Source organism: Ambystoma mexicanum, chromosome 9 (assembly GCF_040938575.1).
Source record: "Ambystoma mexicanum isolate Mex_15411 chromosome 9, UKY_AmexF1_1, whole genome shotgun sequence".
Lineage (NCBI taxonomy): Eukaryota > Metazoa > Chordata > Amphibia > Caudata > Ambystomatidae > Ambystoma > Ambystoma mexicanum.
Genome location: NC_090931.1, coordinates 1,066,515,209 through 1,066,541,134, shown reverse-complemented (window position 1 = coordinate 1,066,541,134; position 25,926 = coordinate 1,066,515,209). Strand labels below are relative to the sequence as shown.

The 25,926-nt window shown below is 44.3% G+C and overlaps 1 protein-coding gene across 16 annotated transcripts in view; it reads right to left on the bottom strand.

Annotated features, from left to right (window-relative positions):
• Positions 1-25,926, bottom strand: part of BAZ2B (bromodomain adjacent to zinc finger domain 2B) — a 2,602,315-nt gene that overhangs the window by 1,101,052 nt on the left and 1,475,337 nt on the right. For all 16 annotated transcript variants that reach the window (XM_069616356.1, XM_069616365.1, XM_069616369.1 and 13 more), the window contains one exon: positions 23,775-24,029. In XM_069616356.1, coding sequence (XP_069472457.1) covers positions 23,775-24,029 — 255 coding nt within the window. The remainder of the gene's footprint in view (positions 1-23,774; positions 24,030-25,926) is intronic.

Sequence of the window (25,926 nt, the reverse complement as noted above, 5' to 3'; positions counted from 1 at the left end):
CCAGGAGCGCTGATGAATTCGGTCCGTTCCAGTGACGCAGAAAAGGGGACTGGGGTGTGGCGCTGGGGGGCACAGTCAGGGCAGTGCATGCTCACAGGCCCCCCCCCACGCGTTTCTAAATTTAAAGGGGAAGAAGTTTTTTTCTGGTGAAAAAGGTTCCGTCTCCCGTCCCTTGGAAGGGATGCCCATGAAGTATGGAGGAAAGGGGACGGGACGTAAGAGTGTAACAGTTACAGTTAAGTAACTTGTTCATTCTCCAGCATGGGGTCTGCCATGGATTGACATGCTCATGAATAAAGAATACATAGCAGTACACACATGCACAACCACGGGAGGTGGCAAGGCTCAACATAAGCATCTCTTACCTCCTCACCAGGCTCACCTTCAAGCGAACAGGTTGCGCAGCACTGCTTGACCGACTCTGGACTCCTTCCTGGAATCCCTGTCGACGCAGTAGAATTTCGTGAAAGTGTGTGTCGACCTCCACACAGCAGCCATGGAGATGTCCAGCAGGGGCACCTGAGCCAGGAACGCTGTTGTAGCAGCGATCGCTCTAGTGGAATGGGCTCTCGGGCGGCCAGGCAGCGGTCAACCAGTGACAGTGGGTGATACAGCTGCAGAGCCACCTGCAAATGAAAGCCTTGGAGAAGGCCTTCTCATGGTTCACAGGGCCAAAGTTCACAAAAAGTTGAGAGGTTTTCTGGAAACTCTTTGTGCAGGCCACATAAAACATCAGCGCTCTAGCCACATCCAGCGAGTGCCAAGTCCTTTCAGCCGGCGACAAAGGTGTCAGAAAAACACTGGTAACACCAAGGGCTTGTTTAGATGAAAGTCTGATGGCACCTTGGGCATGAAGGAGGGGTGCGTCCGCAGCACCACCCTCGTGTCTTTCAGGACAGGGCCTCAATGTCACCCACCCGTCAAGCAGAGGTGATGGCCACGAGGAACACTGTCTTCCACAACAAGAACGTCAGTGGAACAGTCTGCATAGGTTCGAATGGAGGGCCCATGAGCCTATTCACTACAACATTGAGTGCCCATGCCGGGGCTGGAGCCTATACCGGCGGGTGCGAATGGAATAGTCCTATGACAAACTCCTTAACCAGACGGTGTGACCATAACAACGACTGTCCCAGAGATCTGGTGTAGCAGGAGATAGTCGCCAGATGAACCTTGATGGAGGCATGCGCCAGTCCCGCTTTGGCCAACGACAGAAAATACGGCAGCACCTGCGGAGATGTGACTCGTAGAGGGTTGATCTTCTGTGCATGGCACCAGACGGCAAACCTCTTCCATTTATCTCCGTAGCATTTTAAAGTAGACAAAGCCCTGGCCTTAGCAAACATTTCCTTACAGGGAGATGCTGGGAGATCGTAACCCCCCAACTCTAACACTGCAGGAGCCAGGACTTCAGGTTCAGCGATCCCGGGTCGTGGTGCAGAATTGCGCCTCCTTCCCTGGCAAGAAGATCTGAAACCACTGGAACCTTGACTGGAGGGGATTCCGCCATGCTGAGAAGGTCCGGGTACCAGATCTGCCTCGGCCACGCTGGTGCGACAAGGATCATCCTGCACCGGGACTGTCTGAGTTGATCGATGAGTCTAAGAAGCAACAGCAACGGAGGGAACGCATACAGAAACAGGCCGTCCCAGAAGAATGAGAATGCGTTCCCATGCTCCCGGGCTGGGGAAACCTGCTGGCGAACCTCCGGCACTTGGTATTCGTCGCCGTCACAAACAGATAGATTTGGGGATTGCCCCATATGTGGAACATTTGGTCCTGCCCACTCGTGGCAAGAGCGTATCTCCCTGCTGAGAGAGTCTGAAACAGTGTTCTTTACTCCTGCCAGATGAAACGGAATGAGGAATATCCACAGGGCGACGGCCCAGTGCCATAGGTCCTGCGCCTCATCTTCCCATCGGGTATGTTTTCTGCTGCCTCGATAATTACACTCCATAGTGTATATGTGTATTTTGCCAAAGCACAAGATGTATTAATGGCTTTCAGTGCCATACCTCCCGCATAACAAAGCCTCTTGTCTTCTGCATTGTATTTTTTAACCATCCCTATCTGGTCGGATGGCCAGATAAGTTTCAGCCCTTGAGTTGGAAGAAGCCGCCTGAACCACACTTCTCTCTGGAGTAGGGTGTCTGGAAAGAAAGTCTGGGCCAATAGATGAAGGTCTATACCTTTTCACCAACACATTGTTGACAGCAGGAGTGGTGTTGGATCTCTGCCAATTTTCTAAAAGGTTCTATTTTAGAGCTGTGTGGAAAGGCAGCACAGGATTCTTAGGAGGGCCTCTATATAGGATGGCTGCAAGATCATCCTGAGTATTGTCCTTTGGAGGAGGCCCCAACCCAATAATGCTGTCATTTTGTTCATAACTGCTCTATATGGCGCATTTGGGTAAGCATTCACATCAGGGGTGTTGAATTCTACCTCAGGGGAGGTATCTAGACCACTGGTTTTCTTCAGTCAACTAGCTAGGTTTTATAGGCGTGATTGATCAGAGATCAATTCCTCTGGAAAATAAGGTGATCCAAAATGGTCATGCCCAAAGGGTATATAACCTTGTCATCTTCTTCATTCCTCAGAGATAGATCCAAAGCATTGGAAAATATCCTTCTTTGACTGAGATTTAAAACTCAAAGTTGGATTTGAGGTCAACGTTGAATGGGCTTTCAACAAAACAGTCAAAGAAGCTTTTGGCTTCGATGTTGTCTCCCTGGTGGACACCGTCGATGCTATTCGAAACGACATCCCTGAGGTCTTCGGACTCTGGCTTTTGGGCGTACAATTCGAAGCCTTTGACGATTCCCGGCTGATCTTGGAAGGCGGGCAACATTTTTTGACTGAACATTTCCCATTCGGTCGCCGAGGTCGTCATAGCATTAAAATGTAGCTGATGCTTGTCAGGAGAGGAATACGAAGACGAGGAACGATGGCATTGTTTCTTCAACTTCTTTCGTTACGATGAAGACGAAGAGTGACAGCAATTACAACTAGATCTCGACAGCTTGACATGTTTGGAGCGTTTCTTGGGCCTGTCTGGAGACCTGTTTCCGGTAGACCTCCTAACCTTTAGAAGATTCTCTCTTCAAAGGAGTTGAGGACAGAGACTTCGAAACTGATCGACCTAGGGCGATTTTGACCTGGTCTCTTAAGGCCTTGTTGGTCATCGACTGGCAGCAGCTGCACGCAATGACGTTGTGCTCCTTGCTGAGGCACCAGAGACATTATGTGCAGATCTGTGATTAACATCTTTGAGTCACAGTCCACACATCTCTTAAAGCCTGTTTTTGGCATAGCCATTATTGAGAAAAGCAAATATAATTGTGAAGTTAGAATCGGTGAGGCAAGGGGAACTGTTCAGAGAGCATGCTGTGCATGCAGAAAAACAGAACTGAGGGGGGGGGAGCGAGAGAGGGAGAGAGAGGAGAGAGAGGGAGAGAGAGGTAGAGAGAGAAGGAGAGGGAGAGAGAGAACTGGAACTATCTAGTTCCAGTCCACATCTTTGGTGCCAGAAAGTCTCTGGAGCAGATATGAAACCAGTCGTCGTCCCCGTTTGGACAACTACTGGTTGTTTGAATGGTGCAGCTCCTTACCATTGGTGGGCTTGGAATTGCTTCCAACTTAGGTTTTGGATAATAAACCTCTGCAGCTATTCTTCAGATCTGCATTGGAGCCATGAATTCCTTGAAGAAGAGGATCCAGTGTGACCCTGGACTACACAGTGGACTGACCAGTTTCTTCTGGGATACCTTGCCAGAACCGTTGCTGGTCCGAATTGAAGTCTGGAACTTTGGTGGACCCCAGCTAGTGCCACAGGCCACCTTCTCTCTGAATTTCAGCTTCCCACCTTCAAGGAAACATGTCCTGGAGCAGCTGCTGTGGATGTGATTGGAAGGACACCTATCGTCACCTGCAATCGATGACCATCGCTGTATCTCATCTTCCTCCATCCTGTGAAGTGTCCCAAGGAGGCGTGCAATGGTGGATTCTGCAACTCCGGGCCACCTCATACTGGAACAAATGGGCGCAGATCGAGCCCTTAGACAATCCAAAGCGACATCTGGGAAAATCGGAGTCAGGGGTAAGTTAGCCATCAATGCATCTATCCCTTTGTTGCCTGTTTCCATTCCACTCACCTTTGATTGTCGAACATGAGCCAGGTATCCAGTCCCTGGGATAGCCTTTCGTCTGGAAGAAGGGAGAACACTTACCTTTCCTTTGATAAATTGTTAAATTTGTATTAGTTTGAAACTAATAACTACCACAAACCCAATGAATCCTTCCTACATAGAACTCCTACGGATGAGAAACATTGTGTTGGTCCATGTGAACCCTTGGACACAAGGCTCAATTAATCTTAGGGGTTGGACTTCTCAAGTTAGGAAAATGTCTTGGGATTTGGTTTCCATCATTTACTACAGCTAACTAACTTACCTGCTTTGTTGATTAAGTTATCTGATCTATATTTGAACCTATTGTGATTGTATACATTTGTGTTATAAGACATTTTGTGATAATAGTACCTGTTAGATTAATTTTCCATTGTGTTCATTAGGTCTAAAATAAATGACTGTTATATCCCTTTCCTGCGAGTTATTTATATACCTATGGGAGGTTATCAAACTCTGGGACAAAACTGGAAACAATGGTGGTTTCTAAATCTGCTCTTGTTTCTTGGCTTGAACGATGTGGACAATTCTTGCTTTTTCATGATCCGTCATCAATTTGGCTGAGTCCAGGTCTGCAAATTGAAAATAAAATGCTTAATTGGAGAGCTTGGGCTAATAAGGGTATTTTGAGAATAGGAGATGTTTGGAGAGAAGGAATTATGGCTCCTTTTGATGATTTGATCAATTGTTATGGCCTGAATAATAGATAATTTAGGAGATATAGATCTTTGAAACAGTTGCTAAGGGTGATATTACATATGTTAGATGAGCCTTTGAATTATAGACCTCAAATATGTGAATTGTTTACTATACCACCGGGGGCGGTCTCGACCTTTATCAAATTGATGCCTATGCAGGAATGTATGTGGAACTCTTGGGATAAGTTGAGATTGGAATGGCAATCGGAAATGAGAATAGAGCTATATGAGGACTCGTGGAATTATGTCTGGAGGATAGCGGTGAAAGCTAAAGTTGACCTGAACCTGAGGTACATTCACCAACGCGTTTAAGGACAAATTTATTGGACGTCTGTGAGGATGAATAAGAGAGGATTAGCAGATACTGATTTGTGTTGGGGGTGTAATTGTTTAAGAGGAACCTTTCAGCATATGCTTTGGGAGTGTAGTAGAGTATTAGATTTTTGGAAGGATGTCCTGGATCGAGCTGATTTAGTGGTAGATGGTCTATTACCTCGAAATTTTAAATCGGTTATTTTTCTTTTGGTTGATGATGGAAGTGGAGATATCTGTGATTCATTGGATTGGGTTGATAGAGCATTGTTGATGGCTATTAAGCATATTATGAAGGTGTGGAAATCTAGGAAGAAGCCTCACTATGAAAATTGGTTATTGGACATTCGAAAACTATTGTGGTATGAAAAGACACAAGCCTTGAAGCGCGATGGGGAGGCTGACTATACTGAGATGTGGGGTTCATGCAATAGTCCGTTAGATTAAAATGTAGAACTGGTTTTATAAATGTGTAAATGATATTGGGGGTGGGTGATGGGTGGGAGTTTGTCTTGTCTATTGTGCTGTTTTTATTGTATTTGTAATAAAGATATGCTATGGGGAGGGGGTTTCTTGTGTAGAGATATGATAAGATGCTTTGAAAAGAATTTAAATGTTTTATACCTGATATTGTATACTTATTGCAAACTCACTCCTTTATGTATGGTTTAATATTTAATGTTTTTGTGGGAAATAGTAAATAAAGTTGGGGAAAAAAATAAAAAATAAAATAAATGACTGCATTTTTATAACGGACTGTCTAAATTGAATTATTGTGCGTCATACTGTGTGGACTTACTGAGGGCCCCTGACCACACTCACACTCTCCAGAGACTAAGCCTTGACTGTTGTTCATACACCTCACTTGATAGGGGGTTGGCTAACCTCTCAGGAGCTCCCTGTCCATGACAACTAGCTGGCCTCCTAAAACCTGTCCACCGGGCTAAATTCTAGAAATCAATCTCAACACCAAGCGAGGGCCTTGCCCCTGATGCCTAGGAGAGATAGTGTACAGTGAAAGTCAGACTGGTTTATGGTATCGGAGGCACAAGAGAGGACAAGAAGAATAAGAATTGATGAACGGTCAGCAAAACGAGTGGAAAAGATGTAGTTGCCGACATTGACGAGAGCTGGCTCAGTAGAGTGCAGGGGTCAGATGCCAGACTGAAGAGCATCCCGGAGGTTGTGTGTGTCAAGGAAGTCAGACAGTCGGTTGAAAACTATGCACTCTATGATTTAGGAATAGTGAGGAAGAAGAGAGACAGGACTAAATTTGACAGGGCAGTTAGGCTCTAGGCCAGGTTTTTAAGGATAGGTATGACAAACGTGATGGAAAAGTGGCATAGTCAAGAAAGGAGTTGAAGAGGGAGGTAAGTTATGGAGCAACACTTTGTAGGGAATACATGGTATCACAAGTATGACACTGACTCAATGGATACAATTTGTAAAACCTTTGCTGTATAACTAAGATGGGAGTATTCTCAACCATCAAAAGATAAACAAAACAGTCCTATTGGTGTCCTTCAAATCAAAATGGCCTATGTTAACAAAACCTAATGCTTGCCCTATCTCTTACGTAATATTAAATTGGGTATTTTCCCTATTTTTGGTTATCGGGAGATCAGCTTTCGAGCGGGAAAAATGTATCATAACAAAACACAAGTGGAAGGCTGATTACCCCTCTCTGCGCCCACTTATCTTAGACCAACAACATTTCAAATGAAACTTGTTAATTCATTGAGTTCATTAAAAGGACTCCAGATCTCACCACCATAGACTGTCAAACATAGAAATATCTTCCACATTTTATTCAATACCTTTAATCAATTTTAAAAAACTTTTAAATGTAAAAACATATACAAAAATTACAAATACAGAACCATCCAAAGCACGATGGGTTGACAGGGTGACTAGACGCTTTTCTTCAGCAGTAGCATTATTTTATAGTCGATTGTCGGAGATAGGAATTACAAATCACACATTTTGTCAAAAATCCATAATCTATCTCTTACGGCGTGATAGAAAAAATTCTAGACAGCAACTCCTAAACACCACCATCTGTAGGGGTGGTTACTAGACCTATAAGAAGATATACATAAGACTAATTATTTGAAGTCTTATTTACTGTCGACATGTTTCGGCCATATGGGTCATTCGGCACTATCTCTAGTACTTTTTCTCCCCGTTGGTTTTGTCTTGGCCTTCCTCAGGACAGGAGTATTTCTTTAATTTTTGTATATGTTTTTACATTTAAAAGTTTTTTTTTAATTGATTAAAGGTATTGTATTACATTTTGAAGAGATGTCTTTGTTTGACAGTCTATGGTGGTGAGATTTGGCCTCATTTTAATGAACTGAATGAATTAACAAGTTTCATTTGAAATGTCGTTGGTCTAAGATAAGTGGGCGCTGAGAGGGGTTATGCCCTATCTCTTATACAAAAAGTGTAAAAAGGAAAAGTGAATGCAAAGGAAAAATCAGTGTTCAAAAGAATAAAGGTAATTGAACCAACTCTCATCTTCCTCCCGTTAAACCTTAAGGAGTAAGATTGTCCTTGTAGGCAGGATGACACACTCAGGCTCGTTTCTAACACTCTAAGCAGTTCCAAAATGCGGATTGAGGACTGTCTGGCCTTCCACATTCAAGTCTCTTTCTTGCCTTTCAAGATATTACTCCAACGTAAAGTTCAAAAAGGTCCCCCTCGGCAAGGCTCAGACCTTACAGCACACAGTTCACGTAGGTCCCCCTCTGCCGGGCTCAGACCTTACAGTACACCTGGGTCCCCCACTGCCAGGCTCAGACCTTGCGCGTCACAGTACAACAAAAACTTGCGAGGGGGCTCCCTTCCCTAAGTTTAGTGTACTTCGGGTCTCCCTCAATCGGGCTCGGACCCCTTTCAGATGTCGAATACTTTCAAATGTGGGTGGCTCTCTTCACAGACCCCCGTAGGACCACTTTGACTCAAAGTTCATGTTTTAGTCTTGCTTAACTCACTTTTACTGTTTGTTTTTTAGCTTCAAACAATATACCTTTCACAGAGACTTTCAAATGGGATCCTTCCTTTCGCCGGACCACTCAGTTACTTGGTATCGCTTATCTCACAGCTGCCTTTCACTTGAAAGTTCATTCACAGGTCTGCCTGTCTTCGCGTCTCACCCACATGCGTGCAGCCTTCACCTCTGATATAATGTTGCTTCTTCCTTCACTTTAACAAATACCTGTCTCTCAGGTTGCTTGCCATCTCACTGGCTGTGTATGCTTCTTTCTTGTTTTGCTATTTCCAATTCACAAGTCAAGGTAAGTACCACAGACTTGGCCTCGCCTCCCCAACAATGCCATTCACCCGTGAGGGTCGTTGGCGTCATTCAAACACAAGGCAATGGCCTCCAGCAGGGAACCCTTGGGGTTTTTGGCCAGCTGCTTTCGTCCCTTGGTCCGTTGCTCTGCTCCAGTAGGCGTGCCTTCACCCCGGAAGTTCTGCTCGTACTCTTATTCCACCTTGCTCATAGTGCGTCTTTAGGTATTGCCTTTTATTCGTGTTGGAAGAGCGAACTGGTATCGGGTGTATGCACTTAATGTAAAGTGCCTGTCTCTGCCTGACCCGATAAGGCAAAGATTGTGTGCAGTACCCTTTGGGTGCACTAAAACAACCCTGTCCTTCTGGCAATAGGAAACCAACCTTTTGTATAAGTCTGTACTACACAGGATGGTAGTGTGGTCGAGTAGCCAGGCTTATCTCAAGAGGGGTCAATGTGAGCTGTAGGGGAGTTACATAGATATTCACAGTGACAAGTATTCAAATGAACTCTTACACACAAGGTTTCTAGAGTAAACAACTATTAATTTATCAGTCAGTCATAGTAAGCCTTCTTCAGAAAGGAGCAATATAAAGCAACACACACATATACTTAAAAAATACACACTCTTAGTTTTCTTAGGAAAATGTCAAAGAAAAGAGGGATCAGAATAAAACAAGTATTCAAACAAAGATTCTAAAGCAGGTAAATACTTTCAATAACCCCCCAATGCAAAGTCAGTTAACCCTTTCCTTTAAGGAAGACAAAACAGAAGAGAGAAGAGTCATTCAGGGAGGCAGGCCAGCCCATGCTTAAGTTGGCAAAAGTCGGGGTAAATTGAAGCACTTCTTGCAGGTAAGTAGAAAGTCTTTCACATTGTTTTAAAAGTCTCCATAGAATAGAAGAAATCAAAGTAGGGCAATAAGCTGATTTGGCTTGTGAGGTAAAGAAGCTGATAGCAACTCTACAAATGCAACCAAACAATTCTCCAATGAGGACAAGTGACTACACAACAAGAGGTAAGTTCCCTTAGACTTTACAGTACCTTTAGGTTGAAGAAAAAGTGCAGCAGATGACTTCTGTTCCTGTGCAGCTCTGCAGATCTCGCTGTTCCTAGGCCTCAGTCGTGGGCACAAGAGGGAGGACGTCTGGGGACTCCTGCACTGCAATGGGACGGTCACCGCTCGCAACCGGCAAACTTCAAACAAGTGGCACTTTGGTGTTTCAGCTCCTCACGTCTACCGCAAATAGCAATACCACGGTTCCTGGCTGTCGAGATGGGCTTTCCTTGCTTCTGGGGTCCCGCACTCTGTTGAGGGGGCTCAGGCTCTGTCGAGGATCTTCCTGGAGCTCTTGGCCAGCTTAAAAGCAACACACACAATCTGGTGTTCCTCTCCCTGGCTATTCGGTTCCAGCAGCAACTGCAGTGGAAATTCTCCCAGCTCCAAAAGGATGTCCAGGTGGCTTACTTTGTAGTTGATTGATCTCACTAACTCAAAAGGGAGAAGTCGTCCTTGTAGGGGCTTCTCTGTCGAGGTGAACTTGGCGATTCTGACCTGAAGCAGGGCTTCACCGGGCAAACCAACGGTCTAGGAGTTACAGCAGCCGTCCTCTTCAAGCTCATCTTCGGTTCTTTCGTTCCAGTGGTCGACTCTGCCTTCCAAGCCAAGAGACTCTCATTTTATTCAGTTCTCTCCCATTCATTCCAGCCTAGCTGTCACTCGCCCAGCAGGGTGGCTGTCCTTGCCGGACAGTCAGCCAGCCAATCATAACAGAGGGCATTTGGGTCTCCTAGGAGACTAAGCACAAGGACTTTCGGGCACCTCCCTCACTTCCTGCCCATCGCAGACACTTGTGTGCCTCAAGCGGTCTTCACTCCTGAAGCCCACCAAAGATGAATGAACAAAGGAACCAAACTAGGTTTGCGGCGCAGAGCAAAACTCTAGAAGGACCTTTCCACAAAGAAATGGAGAAAAAAGAAGACCGGGACCTGTTTTTACAGAGGGGGCTCAGACGCCATCTTGAAAAACATGCTCCCGCAATTTAACGCTACTGGTGTTCGCGGTCGGGGAAAATATTGGTAGTCCGTTGTAAAACAACTGCCACCAGCCATTCTGAGAGGAAAGGGTAGCATTTGACTGCTACATGAGTTTCTAGACACAGGCAATATTAAGTAACCCCTCCAGCACTCTATTGTAAGATAGGGTGTGCTGGTTCTAGGAATTTAAAAGACTAGTAATGTCAGTTTCACTTTACTTACTCTGGGAAACAGTAGTTTATCCCAGAGAAGGTATTTAAACCTTGGGAAATCCTAAAAAGGTGTCCCTGTGCCACTGCACCGAGGGTGCTGTGTGACACAAATGAAAAGAAGATGCCTATGGAGTTGGTTAGACTCCATAACCAAATGAAACACAAGAGTAAAACACATTTCAAAACACATGGGAAAAAGGGTCACACTCGCTCCAGGTAAAAAAAAATCAAGCCCTCGAAATCCAGCAAAGTTCCTGGTGGTCTCTAAGGTGAAGGGAATTAGCATATTTATGAGAATTCTCCCTAACAACATCTGAATGACCAAAGTGAGGGGGGCTCTCAATCCAAGCTTGATCTAGATGTCAAAGATGATGACAAGAATGATATTTCGATTTCAAATTTAACTGGTGTGTTAATGCCATCTCAGAAAAACCTTGAAAGACTGAGTATGTCTCGAGAACATTTAAAGTCAATGGTGCGCAAAAGTCAAAGTCAAATTCTCGACGAGGAAGCAGGAGAACCACGCTCCTTTGGAAACTTCTTCTCAACAGCTTAATATGATTATAACAAAGGGAAAAAAGAACAAGCCCAGCGTAACAAAAAAATCTATAAACAAAAAGAACAAGAACTTTAATTTAAAACATTCTTCGAGGAAACTCATAAGGGCTTTGTCTACTGTTGATTAGATAATTTACAAATTCCCCATCAAATTATAATGTGAAGTACAGCCAAGTACTGTTTGCTGTCCTGGGAGTGCTGTGACTCTCCGCCGCCTTTCCTTCATCACACTCTGCAGTTTCAGTGAGCCTGGATCTGCTCTGCTGCAGTGTTGAAGGATTTCACACTGGAGGACGTCTTTAGCGGGAACACATGACTTGCCTGACCTACGGAGGAAATAGAAGGGTGTTGCACGTAGAACGCGGCTGCCTCTTTTTGGCTCGAGTGACGCCCCTCCCACTACTACAAAAACCCAGGCGCACCTGCGCCGCGCACTGCGAAATACAGCCAAGTACTGTTTGCTGTCCTGAGAGCGCTGTGACTCGCCGCCGCCTTTCCTTCATCACACTCTGCAGTTTCACAGAGTCTGGATCTGCTCTGCTGCAGCGTTGAAGGATTTTGCACTGGAGGACGTCTTTAGCGGGAACACACGACGTACCTGACCTACGGAATAGAAGGTGACTGTGCGATATTACCCATTGCTCACAGTGGAGCTCATTAATATTGTGCCTCTTAAGCTAGTAGAACAGTGGGAATTCAAACGAGGCTGCATATTTAAAATCCCTTTTCTATTTTTTCTTAGGGTGTTGCAAGTAGAACGCGGCCCCGCCTCTTTTTAGCTCGAGTCACGCCCCTCCCACCACTAAAAAAAACCCACACCAAGGCGCACCTGCGCCGCGCACTGCGAAGTACAGCCAAGTACTGTTTGCTGTTCGCAGTGCGTGGTGCAGGGTGCGGAGTACTTACTCCCCAAACTTAGAGACTTTGTCCTGGCATTACTACTACACACTGGTGCTAGGACACCTGCTATTAAGAACGAGAATTACCGTGATTCCCTATTGAGTGAGTACTCGGTTCTGGTGAATGTATGCTTGTATGTTTGGGTTCTCTTAATTTTTTGATTCAAACATATAGCTGTTGTAAAGGCCTGATACAGCTATCTGCACAGTCAGCTGTAATAGCGGGATGAGCAGGGCCGAGTGCTGCTAATTTGTGTCCCGGTTTATATGGGTGTACACCAGTTTCTTTTCTAAAGCACTCACGGGTTGGGTGTCCTACAACCTGGGGGATCCAAAACTTAGCAACACAGTGTCTGGTGAACATCAAAACTTAATATAAAAATGGAAATTACACTGCGCAATTGGAAAAAAATGAAAGACTCTTTTTAAAAAGATTCAACAGGGATAAACCCTGTAAATATTAAAAACAACAAAAAAAAAACAAACTGAAAGTTAGCCTATTTTGCCTAAACAAAAGCGTTCATTCCTATCGATGTCAGTTCAAACAGCTGACAACGTTGCTGAAATGAGTCTCAATGTAGAGACTCAAGAAGCCAATGTGGTGTGCTCCCTGAAAAAGGCTAACGAAGATATAATTCACATTCCGTTTGCCAAAAAGGAAAATACAAAAAAACACATGATGCAGATACCCAAGGGGACAGTCGCCTTCCAGCTGCGGATATATCCATGTTAGCACCTGTTATCATGGCAGACCTAGATAAAAGGGTACGTCTCTCTCTAGGTCCATCAACGCCAGTATCCACTTTTAGACAATTCCGTGAACATGTCCACTTCCACAAATTGAATATGAAAGAAAATAGTGACCTTTCACATAGTTTCTTTCACAACGGAGAGGAACATAACTCAAAAATTCCATATCAATCTACCAGCTTGCCTACTTCAACATTGGAAAAGAAACATACATCTGTACCAGAGAGGTATCTATCAGGAGATCTACAAACTTCGATCCCGGTCTTCAGTAATAGACATTCTCTTGAAGTTCCAGTGCAAGCAGAAAGAAGGTTTTCAGAAGTACTAGAGGAAGAAATACAAGACTTTCCGGTAATTACCAGAATTCTCAACTTGTTAGATAAGGGACACAAATTTACACATACCTTACTGAAGGACATAAAAAATAACATCACTACAAACTCCGAAAAATTAAGCAAAGTAGAAGGATACATCCTAGCGCAAGAAGCCTGTCATAAATTTAACTTAGAATGTCCAACAAGAACTGCTCTAATAGTTAAACAAGAAAGCTTTGCATCAAAAATACATTCACAAAATTCTACAGGGACACAAACGAATAATGATCCTCTATTGCACCATGGAATTCCAAAATCCTTTGCACATTTGGTAAGGAATCAACCTAAAGCCACTATCATGGAGGATAACGGGGAATCAATTGATATTATTGAAATTGCTAAAGCACAACATGAGCGATTGTTGCAGATTGAACAATTTCTGTATCAAACTAATCCCCAAATGCATCACTCGGAAGCGCCTCAAACACAACTAACACCTGAGGGTGAAACCCAAAATGCTTCTCCTGATAGCCCATCAGCGATACTAGAAATTATAGAGAAGGATATTGAGTTGGAGAAAATCGCTGAAGATGCAGAGAATACAGTTATATCTGCTGAAGGGCCTTATCCTATATCGAGAAGAGCTAAAAAAAATTATCAAAGAGCTTTGACATAAGAAACGGGGAGATGTCTCCGGAACACATCCAGGAGTGAAGATACCCCCTTTGGGTGCGAAGAAAGGCAAAACACAGAAACAGCTTCCCACACCTAACCATGATGAGCACGCCTTGAACTTAAGTCAATTAAATGAAGAAAGCAAAATAGTTTTGCAAATACCTCCAAATACCTTCCTTTTGGAACCTTTCATAAAAACCGCCTTTATGATAAGCTCAACGCAAGCACCCTCATAATTGAGGGAGTTAAAAATCATTACGTGGAATTGCTGTGGCTTTAATAATCTTAGAAAATGGTTCCAACATGCTCACGTGGACATGTTGCCAAACATACTTCTGATCCAAGAAACAATGTCCACGTTTGAATTGCACTTTGATGGTTTTACTTCTATTGTGCACCACGCAGTGTGTAGCGGTGGTGGGAGACCAGCAGGGGGACTGGCGCTCCTTATCAACAATGCACTTTCCTTTAAGGTGAACCATATTTTCCACTCCGACTTGCTGCTTTTGGTAGATGTTACAATAGACTCCCTGTACAGTTTGAATGTTTTTTTGATTACACTCTATTGGAATCCGTCCTGCATGACATTCATACAAGCTTGCAAAAGATTTGACACAGTTTTACAGGAGGCGCACGAAAAATCTCCACAAGCAGAAATACTGATTGGTGGAGATTTTAACGCAACCTTCATATCTGGTTTGAACATTAAAACTCATCATAAACTGAAAACTTATGTTGAACCTTCTCATGAAAAAGGTATAAAGTGGGTTCAATATTTGGAAAGTCATGACTTGTATATTATTGAACCGGATGTTAGTCACGAGGCATATTCATGGAAAAGAGGTCCAAATTCCTCGTGGATTGATTATTTAGGGGGCTCTAGAATTTTGACGGGTCAGATGTCTCTCTCTAGTACGATAGATCCTGCATTGGGGGACCACCTAATGATCACCTCTTCAATGATATGCAATATTGCTAAAAATACATGTGATTCCACGCTATCATTGATCCAGAGTAATAGAACTAGGCTCTCAATTAATTGTACTTGTAGAAAAATAACTTTCCATGTCAATCAAGACCTCTGGACATGTAAGAGTAAGATACCCAAAGAGATGGAATCTATCATGCAAGGGAATCTAAAGATGATCGCTTTTCATCTAAGATCTATAGCCAGTACACAAAAATTTCAAGACCATAATAATTATGCAACTGTTACTGGCCCTCCGGACATCTTGGAGCTGAAACGCAAAAAATATATGGAATTAAGGAAATTAAGGAAGTCCTTTAAGAACCTTGACTCGATTTGCTTTACAGCTGCAAAAAAAAAAAAAAAAATACTTATGCAATTTAAAAACGAACTATCACGAATTCGTGCACATATGTTACTGAATCAAAACCAAAAAATGGTTGTAATGTTATGTAAACGTAACACCAAAGAAATTTGGAAACACCTTAGATCTAGTAACAAAGTACAATACTTAGAATTCGATTCAGCAATCGATGGAGCAACTTGGACTTCCTTTTTTCTACATAAATACAAAATTACTCCTGAATTTGAGGGCGCAGAAAGACCTCCAATATGTGAAAATATTCCTGACATTTGCCCGTGGGGCACTGAAGACATTTTGTATGCCATTAAGAAATTAAAACCACCGAGATGCCTGGGGCCTGATGGTTTGCCCCCTTGTGTTATTAAAGACGATCCTCTATTCTGTAGACAAGTTTTCTTAGAAAACTTCAAAACTATATTTCGAACCAAAAAAATTCCATCATCTTGGCTCACATCCATTATAATACCTATACACAAAAAGGGACCCATTGATAACCCGAACAATTTTAGACCTATAGCCCTTATGGATGTTGCAGCCAAAACATTTGCTATATTGTTGTTGCAGGAAATAGAGACCGTGATCCGAAACACCGATTGTCTAAGTATAGGCCAGGTAGGCTTTCGAAAAGCAATTGGGACAACTTTAAATGCAAGCATTCTGGCTCACTTGATTGCATCCTGCAAAGCACCCGACCAAAGTCCAATATTTGTGGCATCTCTGGACCTCAAAGCTGCCTTTGATTGTGTTATTAGAGGGATATTATGGAAAAAGATGTTAAGTGCTAATTTTCCAGTGCACCTAGTACACTGATTTCCATGCTCCGTTACAAAACAAATTTTAAAGTAAGAATAAAGGCACGCTTACAGAAGCCATACCAAGTGGGATTGGGGTAAAGCAAGGATGTAACTTGGCAGCTATACTGTTCAACTTGTACATGGCTGATCTTGATAAGATTTGGAGTGAAAATCAATCTTTTGCAGTACGACTGGGAAATCTCAAGTTATCATGGTTAGCCTATGCAGATGACATCCTGCTCTTTGACAGAACTCATTCTGGACTACAGGCAAAACTGGAGAGTTTCCTTTCGTACTGCAATTCCAATAATCGCATGGTCAACCCTCAAAAATCAAATATCATGATCTTTTCAAACCGAAAGAAAATTTGTCACTTTACTTGGAGCATAGAGGCAACAAAGATAAAGGTGGTACCAAAAATGTCCTATTTGGGATACAAGATTTCAAATAACATCTCAATAAAAAAGCTAAGGAACGGTTGATGGAGAAAATGCAACCCCTTAAAGGACAAATGAAAATGATATATCATAAATTCTGCAATTTCTCATTGATTCCTTTGTATGAATATTACAATAAGAAAGTTGAGGCGATATTGTTATATGGGGTCGAATTACATCTAGAAGACCTGGGACCCTTCCTCAACCGCCTACAAGGAATCTTGTGGAAGAATGTTTTGGGCCTGCCTCTGTGCCTCCCAAACGCCATTGTAAGGCATGAACTAGGACTAACATCCTTAGCAGCACGCTATTATTGGCGGCTACTAACACTCTATTTTAAAATGTTAGACCCTCTGAGAAATTCTATCTATACAGAATTTGCTAACATGTTAATTCAGGACCATCCTGTATCTATTGTAAAATTTAAGGAGAGAATGGATAAACTCTTAGACAACATCAACATACGAGCAGATGATCTTGATGTGAACATCAATAACATGAAAATAAAAACCTGTTTGTTGATGACTGGGCAGAATGCATTACACAAGTACAGTCTTATTCATCGTTTGAACAATATGCACTATTCATTCATCGACAAAGTCCTTGTTTGAAATACTTACTGCTTTGTACAGATAAAACAATTCGAAGAATATACATGTTATTTAGAATCGATCTGATTCATACCAAAGTTAAAACCAGACATTGGAACAAAGATTATGACACGCAAACTGATCAAACATGCAGATTTTGTAAAGAGACTCTAGAATCTCTAAAACATCTATTTTTATACTGTCCTTACTGGAAAAAGATTGTTTTGCGATTTAGGATCCAAAAAAAAGGAGTGATGAATCGAGAAGTGTGCCTAAAATGTATTTTAATGTATGGTATTCTATTTTAGTGAAGTCATTTGTAAAAGGTGTGTTACACCAAAAACAAATTTTAAAATAAAATAAAAAAATAAAAAAATGCTATGTCATCATTTTCGGTACACAAACAAAAGTTAATGAATTGCAATTGGTTATTAATAACACGCTTAATACCCAGAGATTTCTAAGCACGGACCCGGGGATTGAACCTGTGTTGCTCCGCGTCGTCATGCTTCGAAGGCGAGAGCGTTGCCCCTGAGCTATCCTCCCAAGACAAGTTGCTCTAAGTATTCCAAATGTCCCCTACTGTGATCCGCAGGAGGCTGTCCCACATATTATGGGTCCCAACATGTTTATAGGCAAGGGAGCCTTGCTTTCATTTGTCTCCAATAGTGTCAGTAACTAACTTGCCACCACTTTCACATCACGATCCAGTGGGTCGAGCTATTGGAGGCGAGAATTGAATGACTGTTCGCATTTTAATAGATAAACTATACTTCAAGTTTTTTCTTTTATCTCAGCTCTAATTACATTCTGGGGATATTGACTGGGTGGATTTAACATCAATGGTAGTGACAAAATTGTGGTTAACATTTTTTCATCTATTGTTGCACGTTTACTGTGGGATCAGTCAGACCATTTTCGCTCTATGGTTCCTGATATTCATGATTTAAATAGTCAATTTTTCTTACCATGCAATGATTGTACGAAGACTTTTCCAACCCTTACTATAAAGCGTGACATGAAATCAAATGGTCCAAGGTTAGTGTTTGGAGCAAAGGAAATAGGAACTCAATCAAATGTCATGCCATTCACCGGGTCTGAGGTGCGGGGTCAATGGCTCCGGCGGGTCCTGTTGCGGAGGCTTTACCCTCGATGGCGCTTTGGACGGACTCGTCTGGTCTGGGTACCCGGCTCCTTGGGTGCCGCCATGATCGCGGGTCTGCGCATGCCCGGGCGTCCGTGCCTGACCCTCTGCACATGCGGAGTCTGCTTGGATACCGAAGCCTGCGCTCCAAGCCCCGCTTTGGATAATGGCCTATATCCGGGTCCCAATGGCAGGGAATCACTGCGTCTCAATGCGGTCAGGTTCTCATCGTATCCCTCGCTCATTTCTTGCCTTGCTCCTTGTGATGCCATCCGTGCTCCTTCCCTGACTGCTGTTCCTTGATGGTTGGTCCTTTGGTCAGCCTGCCTTCCTGGGCCTGGGTTGGGTCCCTGCCCCTTGGTTCCCTGGGTCTGGGTTAGGAACCAGTCCCCGGTTCTCCACCTTCTCTTGATGGTTTCCTGCTTCCTCTTCCCAATTTCCTGTATTCCCTTCTTTGCAACTTGAGCCTCCCTTGGCAGTCACTGGGCTGTCTTATGACCATCTGTCTCTTGTTGTTTCCCTGCCTTGTGCCTTGCTTGGTACACTGCCTCCTGGAACCTGTAGACCGCTGTCTCCCGGAAACCTTCATTGTCATCTGGACTACAGCTGGACACTTTGGGGCCTTCTCTGCCAGTGCTTGCACTGTCCAGACGTTAAGCTAATCAGAGAAGTGCCGTCCTGTGGCGTTGGGAGCCGGTCCAGCTCTGCCCTGTTTGAGTTTTTATTAACCAGGAGGGTGCTGGGCTGGTACCACGCTTTGCTTGTCGTACGCCTCAAGTATACGTTGACAGACTGGCAGCCTCACCGCCCCACTCACCAGGAAGAACAGGTAAGCAGCGTTCACATGACGCCTTATTTAACATCAAAGAAACAAGAAGAAAGGTCCTGATTTACATCTTCTCCTCTCAAAGATAACAAAAAAAGACACCATAGATCTTCACCTTTAACCAGCACTATTTGAGAATTTGATCTTGGAACAGTTGTGGGTTTAAAAACATTACAGACATTGGCAATATTTCTTCATTTCTAGCAGAGTTTGATCTCATTCTTTTTCAAGGAACCATGCTCCTTTCTCCATTAATAATCCAAGGCTACCAGGGGTAAACAAAAGAGGCAAAACGTGGTTCCAAGGGTCGTCCTTGTGGTGGCCTACTTATCGTAATAGATCTAAAATTGGGATTTACTTCTTTTATTATGAGTTTTGCCCCTCCTTCCCCGAACCCCCAACCATTCCCTAGGTTTGGTGCCACCGCTAGGAGACGATTATCTGGACACTCGCAGAGTGCCTTTCTTCCTCCTCTAAGTTCATTACCGACACGCCCTCATCAAATGTCATTGCTCTCTGTTGTCTGCATTCACACGAGACGAGGAGCCCGAACAGGAATGTCCATTTGTAAGGAATATTTTTAGCAATTAAGGCCTTGGTCACCAGGTTCATAGCCTTCCTTTTTTGTAGCGTGGATAGTGCCAATTCCTGGTAAAGTTGGATTTGGGCTCCGTTAATTCATAATCCTGTGTGTACCCTTGCTGCACGGACTAGGACTTCTTTCATTATGTAAGATGATAGGGCCACTAGAACGTCTCTTGGTCTCGCTCTTGGATCTTGCCTCTTTGGTCCCACCCTATGTACTCGGTCTATTTTCACGTCCTCCGGTTGCATCCCTGTCAGAAGGCTTCCAAAGCATTGTTGCACAGTTTCTCTCAGGTCCCCATCATGACTCGCCTCACTCAAGCTTTTCACCTGAATATTTGACCTGCAAGAACGTTTTTCCAGATCCTCTGACTGCAGTTCGAGATTGTGGGTGGCTCTGGCTACCTGTTACAAAAGGTCACTGTTCTGCCTCACCTCCTCCGCCACTACTGACAGACCCCTTTGAGTTATGTCTACTCTGGTGCCCAGCTCACCATTCTGCCCTCCATGCCTCTAAGGCACTCCTGTAGGTCCTCTTTGTTCAGGGCCATAGTGTTTGGTTCCCCTTCCTTGAGCCTGTTTTTCACTTGGTTCCCAGAGCCCGAAGTCAAGGCTTCTTCTGACTGCTAATGTCAACAGCATTCCAGCTGGCCCCTTGCAGGTCAGATAACCTTTTAAGCTTAGCAGGGACGTTCTTCCTCCTGGCATCTGTGGGGCTCTCAGGGGATTCTCTGCGATTGCACCTTCTTTGCCTGGGCAAGGGTATTGGGAACTGCAGTCTCTGGTTTACCCCGGGGTACCCACCTGTTCTTCTCCAGGTCTTACAGCTAGTTGGGCCCAGGGATTACCAATAAACAATGTTGGTCCTAACTGTACTTATAATTGCCTCGTTTGCTTTGCAGTCTATCCCTGGGCCTCGTGGCATGGCTGGACTAGTTGCCCGCTGTGTTTTCCCCGGGGCGCAGATGGCAGGGCCTCTTCACTGCTATTCTCAATCTCCACCTGAATAGCCGTTCACTCGTACTCCTAATTGACGCCGTTCCTTGTGGTGCTGCCCTACCACAGGAGCTGATCCCTTTTGTTGCTCCTTCAGTGGGCTCCTGTTTGTGTCCCAGCTGATTATGTGTCTCTTGCTAAAACGTTTTCACCCCGAAGGTATGATTACCGCTGGGGGGGAGGGCGTGGGGGGTACGGGAAGAGGCCCGACCGCCTCATCCGTGCTGAGTAAGGGAGCAGGGAAGGGCCATCGCAACAGCCGACATCAAAGGCCCTGCAAGCAGTTTTTGGGAGAGGTATGGGCAGGGGGTGGGGGGAGAAGTGCACACCCCCCCTCCCAAACCCCACTCACTGCTTCGCTCCATTGGGGGTCAGGTCTACTCCCCGTAGTCTTGGGAGGGCAGTGCGGGATGCTCCTCGCCTTATCTTGCTTTGGGCTTGTTCGAACTCGGTGGGGCACTGCACGCCCCCTCTCCTCCGGTCTGCTCACCTCCAACACTGCTGCTCTGACGGCAGCCCTGCGAGGCGCGTCCCTCCTCCCGCTTCAGATGTTGCGCCGCAGGGGTCCGAGATCCTCTATGCTATAAGGCAGCTTGGCTGCGAGACGCGAGGCACCAATTATCAATGCCAGGTCCACGTTTGTACGCTCGCAGCTTACCAGCAGCTCCAAGTATCTAGATGTCTCGCGGGGGCTACTGCTTTCTTTGACAGCCCGAAGGCCTGCTTTTGTGGACTCCATCGAAGGACAGAAAAACACATCCTCACACGTTGACAGCCATCTTGGAATCCGAGAGCAATAGTTCTGATGCAAATCATCTTAGCACAAGTATGTAACAAGTTAGTTGGTATTTGTAAAATGCACAGGAGCTTAGCAGAAGCCTTCCTGAAGGGCACAAGCTGTTAGGTCTGGGCGACTGCAAATGGATGAACACCGTAACAGTAGAAATAGGGCTACAAAAGCAAACAAGCAACGCAAATGGCTTACAGTAAGATTACCAACAGCCCCACAGTACCTTGCGAGTGTAGAAGAGGATGCAGCTGGACGCCTTCTGGCTGTACAGCGGCAAACCCGGTCTGAACCTTGTCCTTGTTCATGGTGACGAAAGGGGTGACCCTAGATGGGCTCCTGCAGCAGTAGTTGAGAGAGGGACTCGCTAGCAAAGAATTCTTCTTACTCCTGCGCCGGTTTGCATTTTTTGCACCTTTTTCTCAGCAGCAGTAGTGAACAATCAATGCCGGTTGAAATCTTCTTTTCTCGGTCCTGCACTTTGGTGAGGGAACGCGTAAGGGAGGACTTGTGCTTCTGAAGGTCCACATGGATGCCACCTAAGTTCCAGTGAGATTTGTCAACGGCAAGACAATGCACTCCAAGGTGGTTGCAGTACCCTGGGTATTGGGATTCTGCAGCCCAGGAAGGTCACAGGACGTAGGGTGACCGCTCAAATTGAAGAGTGCCCTGAGGCTGGTTAGGCCCACAAGCCAGGAGGAGGAAGTAGTCCTTGGTGGAGCTTGGCTGCCGATTCAAAAACGGGGTCAAGGCAGTAGCGGTACTTCAGTGGTGCTGCACGCATCTCTGGCCATCGTCTTCATTGGAGCTTCAGTTCCAGTGGTCGAATTAGCCTTCTGTACCAAAAGCCTTGTCTTTTATGCAGGAACCCATTCATTCAGTCCTATGGATCTGTCAATCACCTGGGGGTGGCTGTCCTTGTAGGACAGCCAGCCGCCCAGTTCAAACTGGTTCCAGGCAGGCATCCCCTAAAACAAAGGCCAGGGAGGTTTTGGGCTCCTCCCTCACCTCCTTACTCAGCAGACACACTGGAGCCTTGGCGGGCTTCACAAAGAGATCTCGCCAAAGGCAAATCTCAAAGAAGACTTACCCCAACCTGGAATGGTAGAAGAAGGACCAAGAAGGAACACACATGAAAAATGGTGATATAAGAAGACTGGGACCATTTTGGGAAAATGGTCACCCATGGGTGCTGTACTACAGCTGTGAAGACAGCCTGCAACTAACAAAGAAAATGGTAAAAAAATATCCACTGCAACCAGCCATTTAGGTGTCTGTTACTGTAACTATAAAAGTTACATGAGCAGTGGGAAAGGAGGTAAAGCGTAGCCCCTCAGCACTCCACATAAGGTGGTGTATGTTGATTCCACAAAAAGCGAGTGAAGTAAGATAGTAGTTATAAGGAAAAAGTAATACAACTCAAAAGGGAAGCCAAAGGGACTCCCCAGCAACCCTGCCCAGAGGGTGCTATGTGCTGCAACAATTTATACAGATACCTGCAGTGAAATACATGGAGGAAAGCATGACTCCATTCAAATTAAAAAGAATGCAGTATTAGAAAAATAGGGTTCCCATCTAAGAGCAAAAATAATGAGTTAGTGCTTAAAAAGTCCCACTCACTCAGGAGAGTAAAGCAAAAAAATCCCAGAAGTTCAGCAAAAGTGCTGGGAGTCTCTCAGGTTGAGGGGAATTGGCACAAGAAATGAATATTCTCCTTAACACCACTTTGGCTTGGTTGTGGACTGGGTAGAGACAGACCCAGCCCCCACGTCCCGTCACACACACAGACCCATGCTTTGTTTTGGGTAACCACTTTGTATATATGCCGATTCCAGTCCAGAGAGGGCAAAAAGAAGGACAAAGCACAAAATGTCCAAATAACTGGCACAATAATTGTGGCAGAGCCATTTTATAGTATTAGGTATTGCAAGGAGATTTGTTCAGTTTAAAAATAACAAGAATTCCACTAGTGGATACAGTCTCCCGGTACTGATAGTCTTAGGGAGTCCCCAGTCTCCCCATAAAAAGTGAGCAAAAGCAAGGTAAGTAAGGCTGCAGGCTTTACTTACCTCCAAAATGTTAGGTCAGAAAGCAGAACATAGCAAAAAGATAGTATGCCCCATTGACGTCTATGGGAGGAAAGCAACAATAAGAACATCTTTAATAACAATTACCCTTGTGGTCTCAGCTATCTTAATCAGTGGTTATGTCTGTTTTTAATGTGACCTATTGCTGGCCCACTCAGAAAAAAACATTTTATAAAAAAAACATACATGGGGATATTTCTATCAGTGTAAGATGAAAACAATCAATGAATATTTACTTCATAAGAATGATTGAGTGCGATACCTTGTATCCTGATGGAAGCCCTGGATCACATACAGCAGATGAAAGGAGTCGTACAAGTAGGTCCTGTACTTCATCCAGGCTTGATCCCAGATTTATCAATCCCTCTTGAAGAACGCGTAAATTGGGGACATCTGTATTCAAGTCGAATCCCAGAACTTTACCAAAGTTACGCAGGAATTGTACTACCATGAGGCAATCTGAAAATGTACTTCCAGAAAGAATAAGGCCTGGAATACGATGCAAATCTGGCAATGGCTAAAAATCAAAGGAAGCAATTAGTCAAAAAGCCTTTAGCTATGTTTATATCACTTTTAAAAAAAAATATTGTCAATTTTTAAAAAAATCCGATATAGATCTCAAACACACACACAAACACACACACGCACGCACACACGCGGTATGTTCTAATGGCAGAAATAGACAGACAAGTTAAAAAATCCAAATATTATCTCACTGTTTCTAGGGGATGTGCTCTTTCCTGGCAAAAGTGTGAAATTACAAACAATTCCAGCAACCTTTATTCATGTGTGGGTTGGGGATGATCAGTGGAGACTTCTTTCTGCGTCAATATTGTCTCCTATTTTCAGAAACGGTTCTGGAAGCTTAAAGTACACTGTCTGAAGGATTTTCCTAAGCCCTATACGTAGGGCAAACAAAGACTAATTCAAACCAAGATTGTAGGGTTTCTCTAAAGATTCTGGCTCTCTCATGCGTAAATGTGGAGGAACAGTCAAAGGCTGTATTGTAAGGCGGTGAACAGGATGATAAAAAAAGGTACATACAACAACATACAAAAAGGGAATGTCCATGCAATATGTAGGCAAAAATATTCTTTCTATAGGTTTTATGGAGAGAAAATGCAATGGATTACAGGAATACATTTTTCCAAAGACGTCCCTCAATGTTCATGGATTCAGTTTTGAGTTCAATATCCTGTGTTATGGGTGAGGTTTTTTATAACTGGCGAAACCCAAATTTAATCCAATGGGAAAAAGTCAAAATGGAAGACCTGAGATTTCAGGCAAGCAAAGCTATCAGATTTTCTAGCTTGGACAGAGTGGCTTGGGGTTTACACATGCCCCATGGACATGTAAACGTATTTGGAGTTTCTCAAATGTACCTTTTTGTGCATATAATTCACAAGACGGGAAACCTAATAAAGCATTCTAGCATTAGTGCAAGTCAAGGTCCTCCACATCTTGGACTCATTGTTATTTTATGGGGAATAGTCAAGAAAAATCCCTGACGAATATAGTATAAAAGAGCTGTGAAAGTCTTGATTCAAGGACAAAGCTGCAGGGTATGATGCAGTGGATGACCAATGGCTGAGGAGGACAACAGAAGGACCCTGCACACCAACGTTGAAGTGGAGAAGGACAGAGCTGATGCTGAGGTATGGTGAAGCTAACTCAGTTACCAGGCTAGCTGTCTCGATGATCAAGCGGGGCCCAGAGATCTGTCTGCAGGCAAGACTCGGATTCCTCTGATCCACAGAAGACGAAGTCTTGACCAGTTGTAGGTCGCATATTCTACCCACTGCCAGTCCTTTCCGGAGCTTATGTGCTCCACACTAAGTCGAGCGGTGCATGCTCCAGTAGGTACTTTTTCAAGAAACAAGGGTTCCTGATGGCAAGTAACCCACCAACCTTGTACCGCTGAGTCAAGGGAAGGAAGTACCAGCATGGTTCCCTCTGTTACACGAAAGAATTCGGAGTTGTGCAGAGCCAGCAGTAGTTCAATGTGAGTTGAGCCAAGTGGCTACATGAGGATTACCAATAATAATACATAGTTGAGGATAGAATCCCGGTTTTGAAGTTCGCTGACAACTCAGTCCTACTATCATTGACCCCTGTGGGACTGTGTAGCCAGCTGGACCTGTTTGTGGATTTTTGCCGGGAAAACGACCTGACAATTAACGTCCAGAAGACCAAGACCGTGGTCCTGAGGCAGAACAGGGCAACAAAATCATCCAAACTAAACTTGTCCTGGGGGAAGCTCGAATTGATCAGATCCCTACGTACGGGGGAGAAACCTCTGGGTATTAAGAGTGTTATAAATAACCTATTACAATTACAACTATTGACTGTTTGACTGGTGCAGATCCTTGACATTGGCAGGCTTGGACTTGCTTCCAGCTTGAATTTTGCATAAG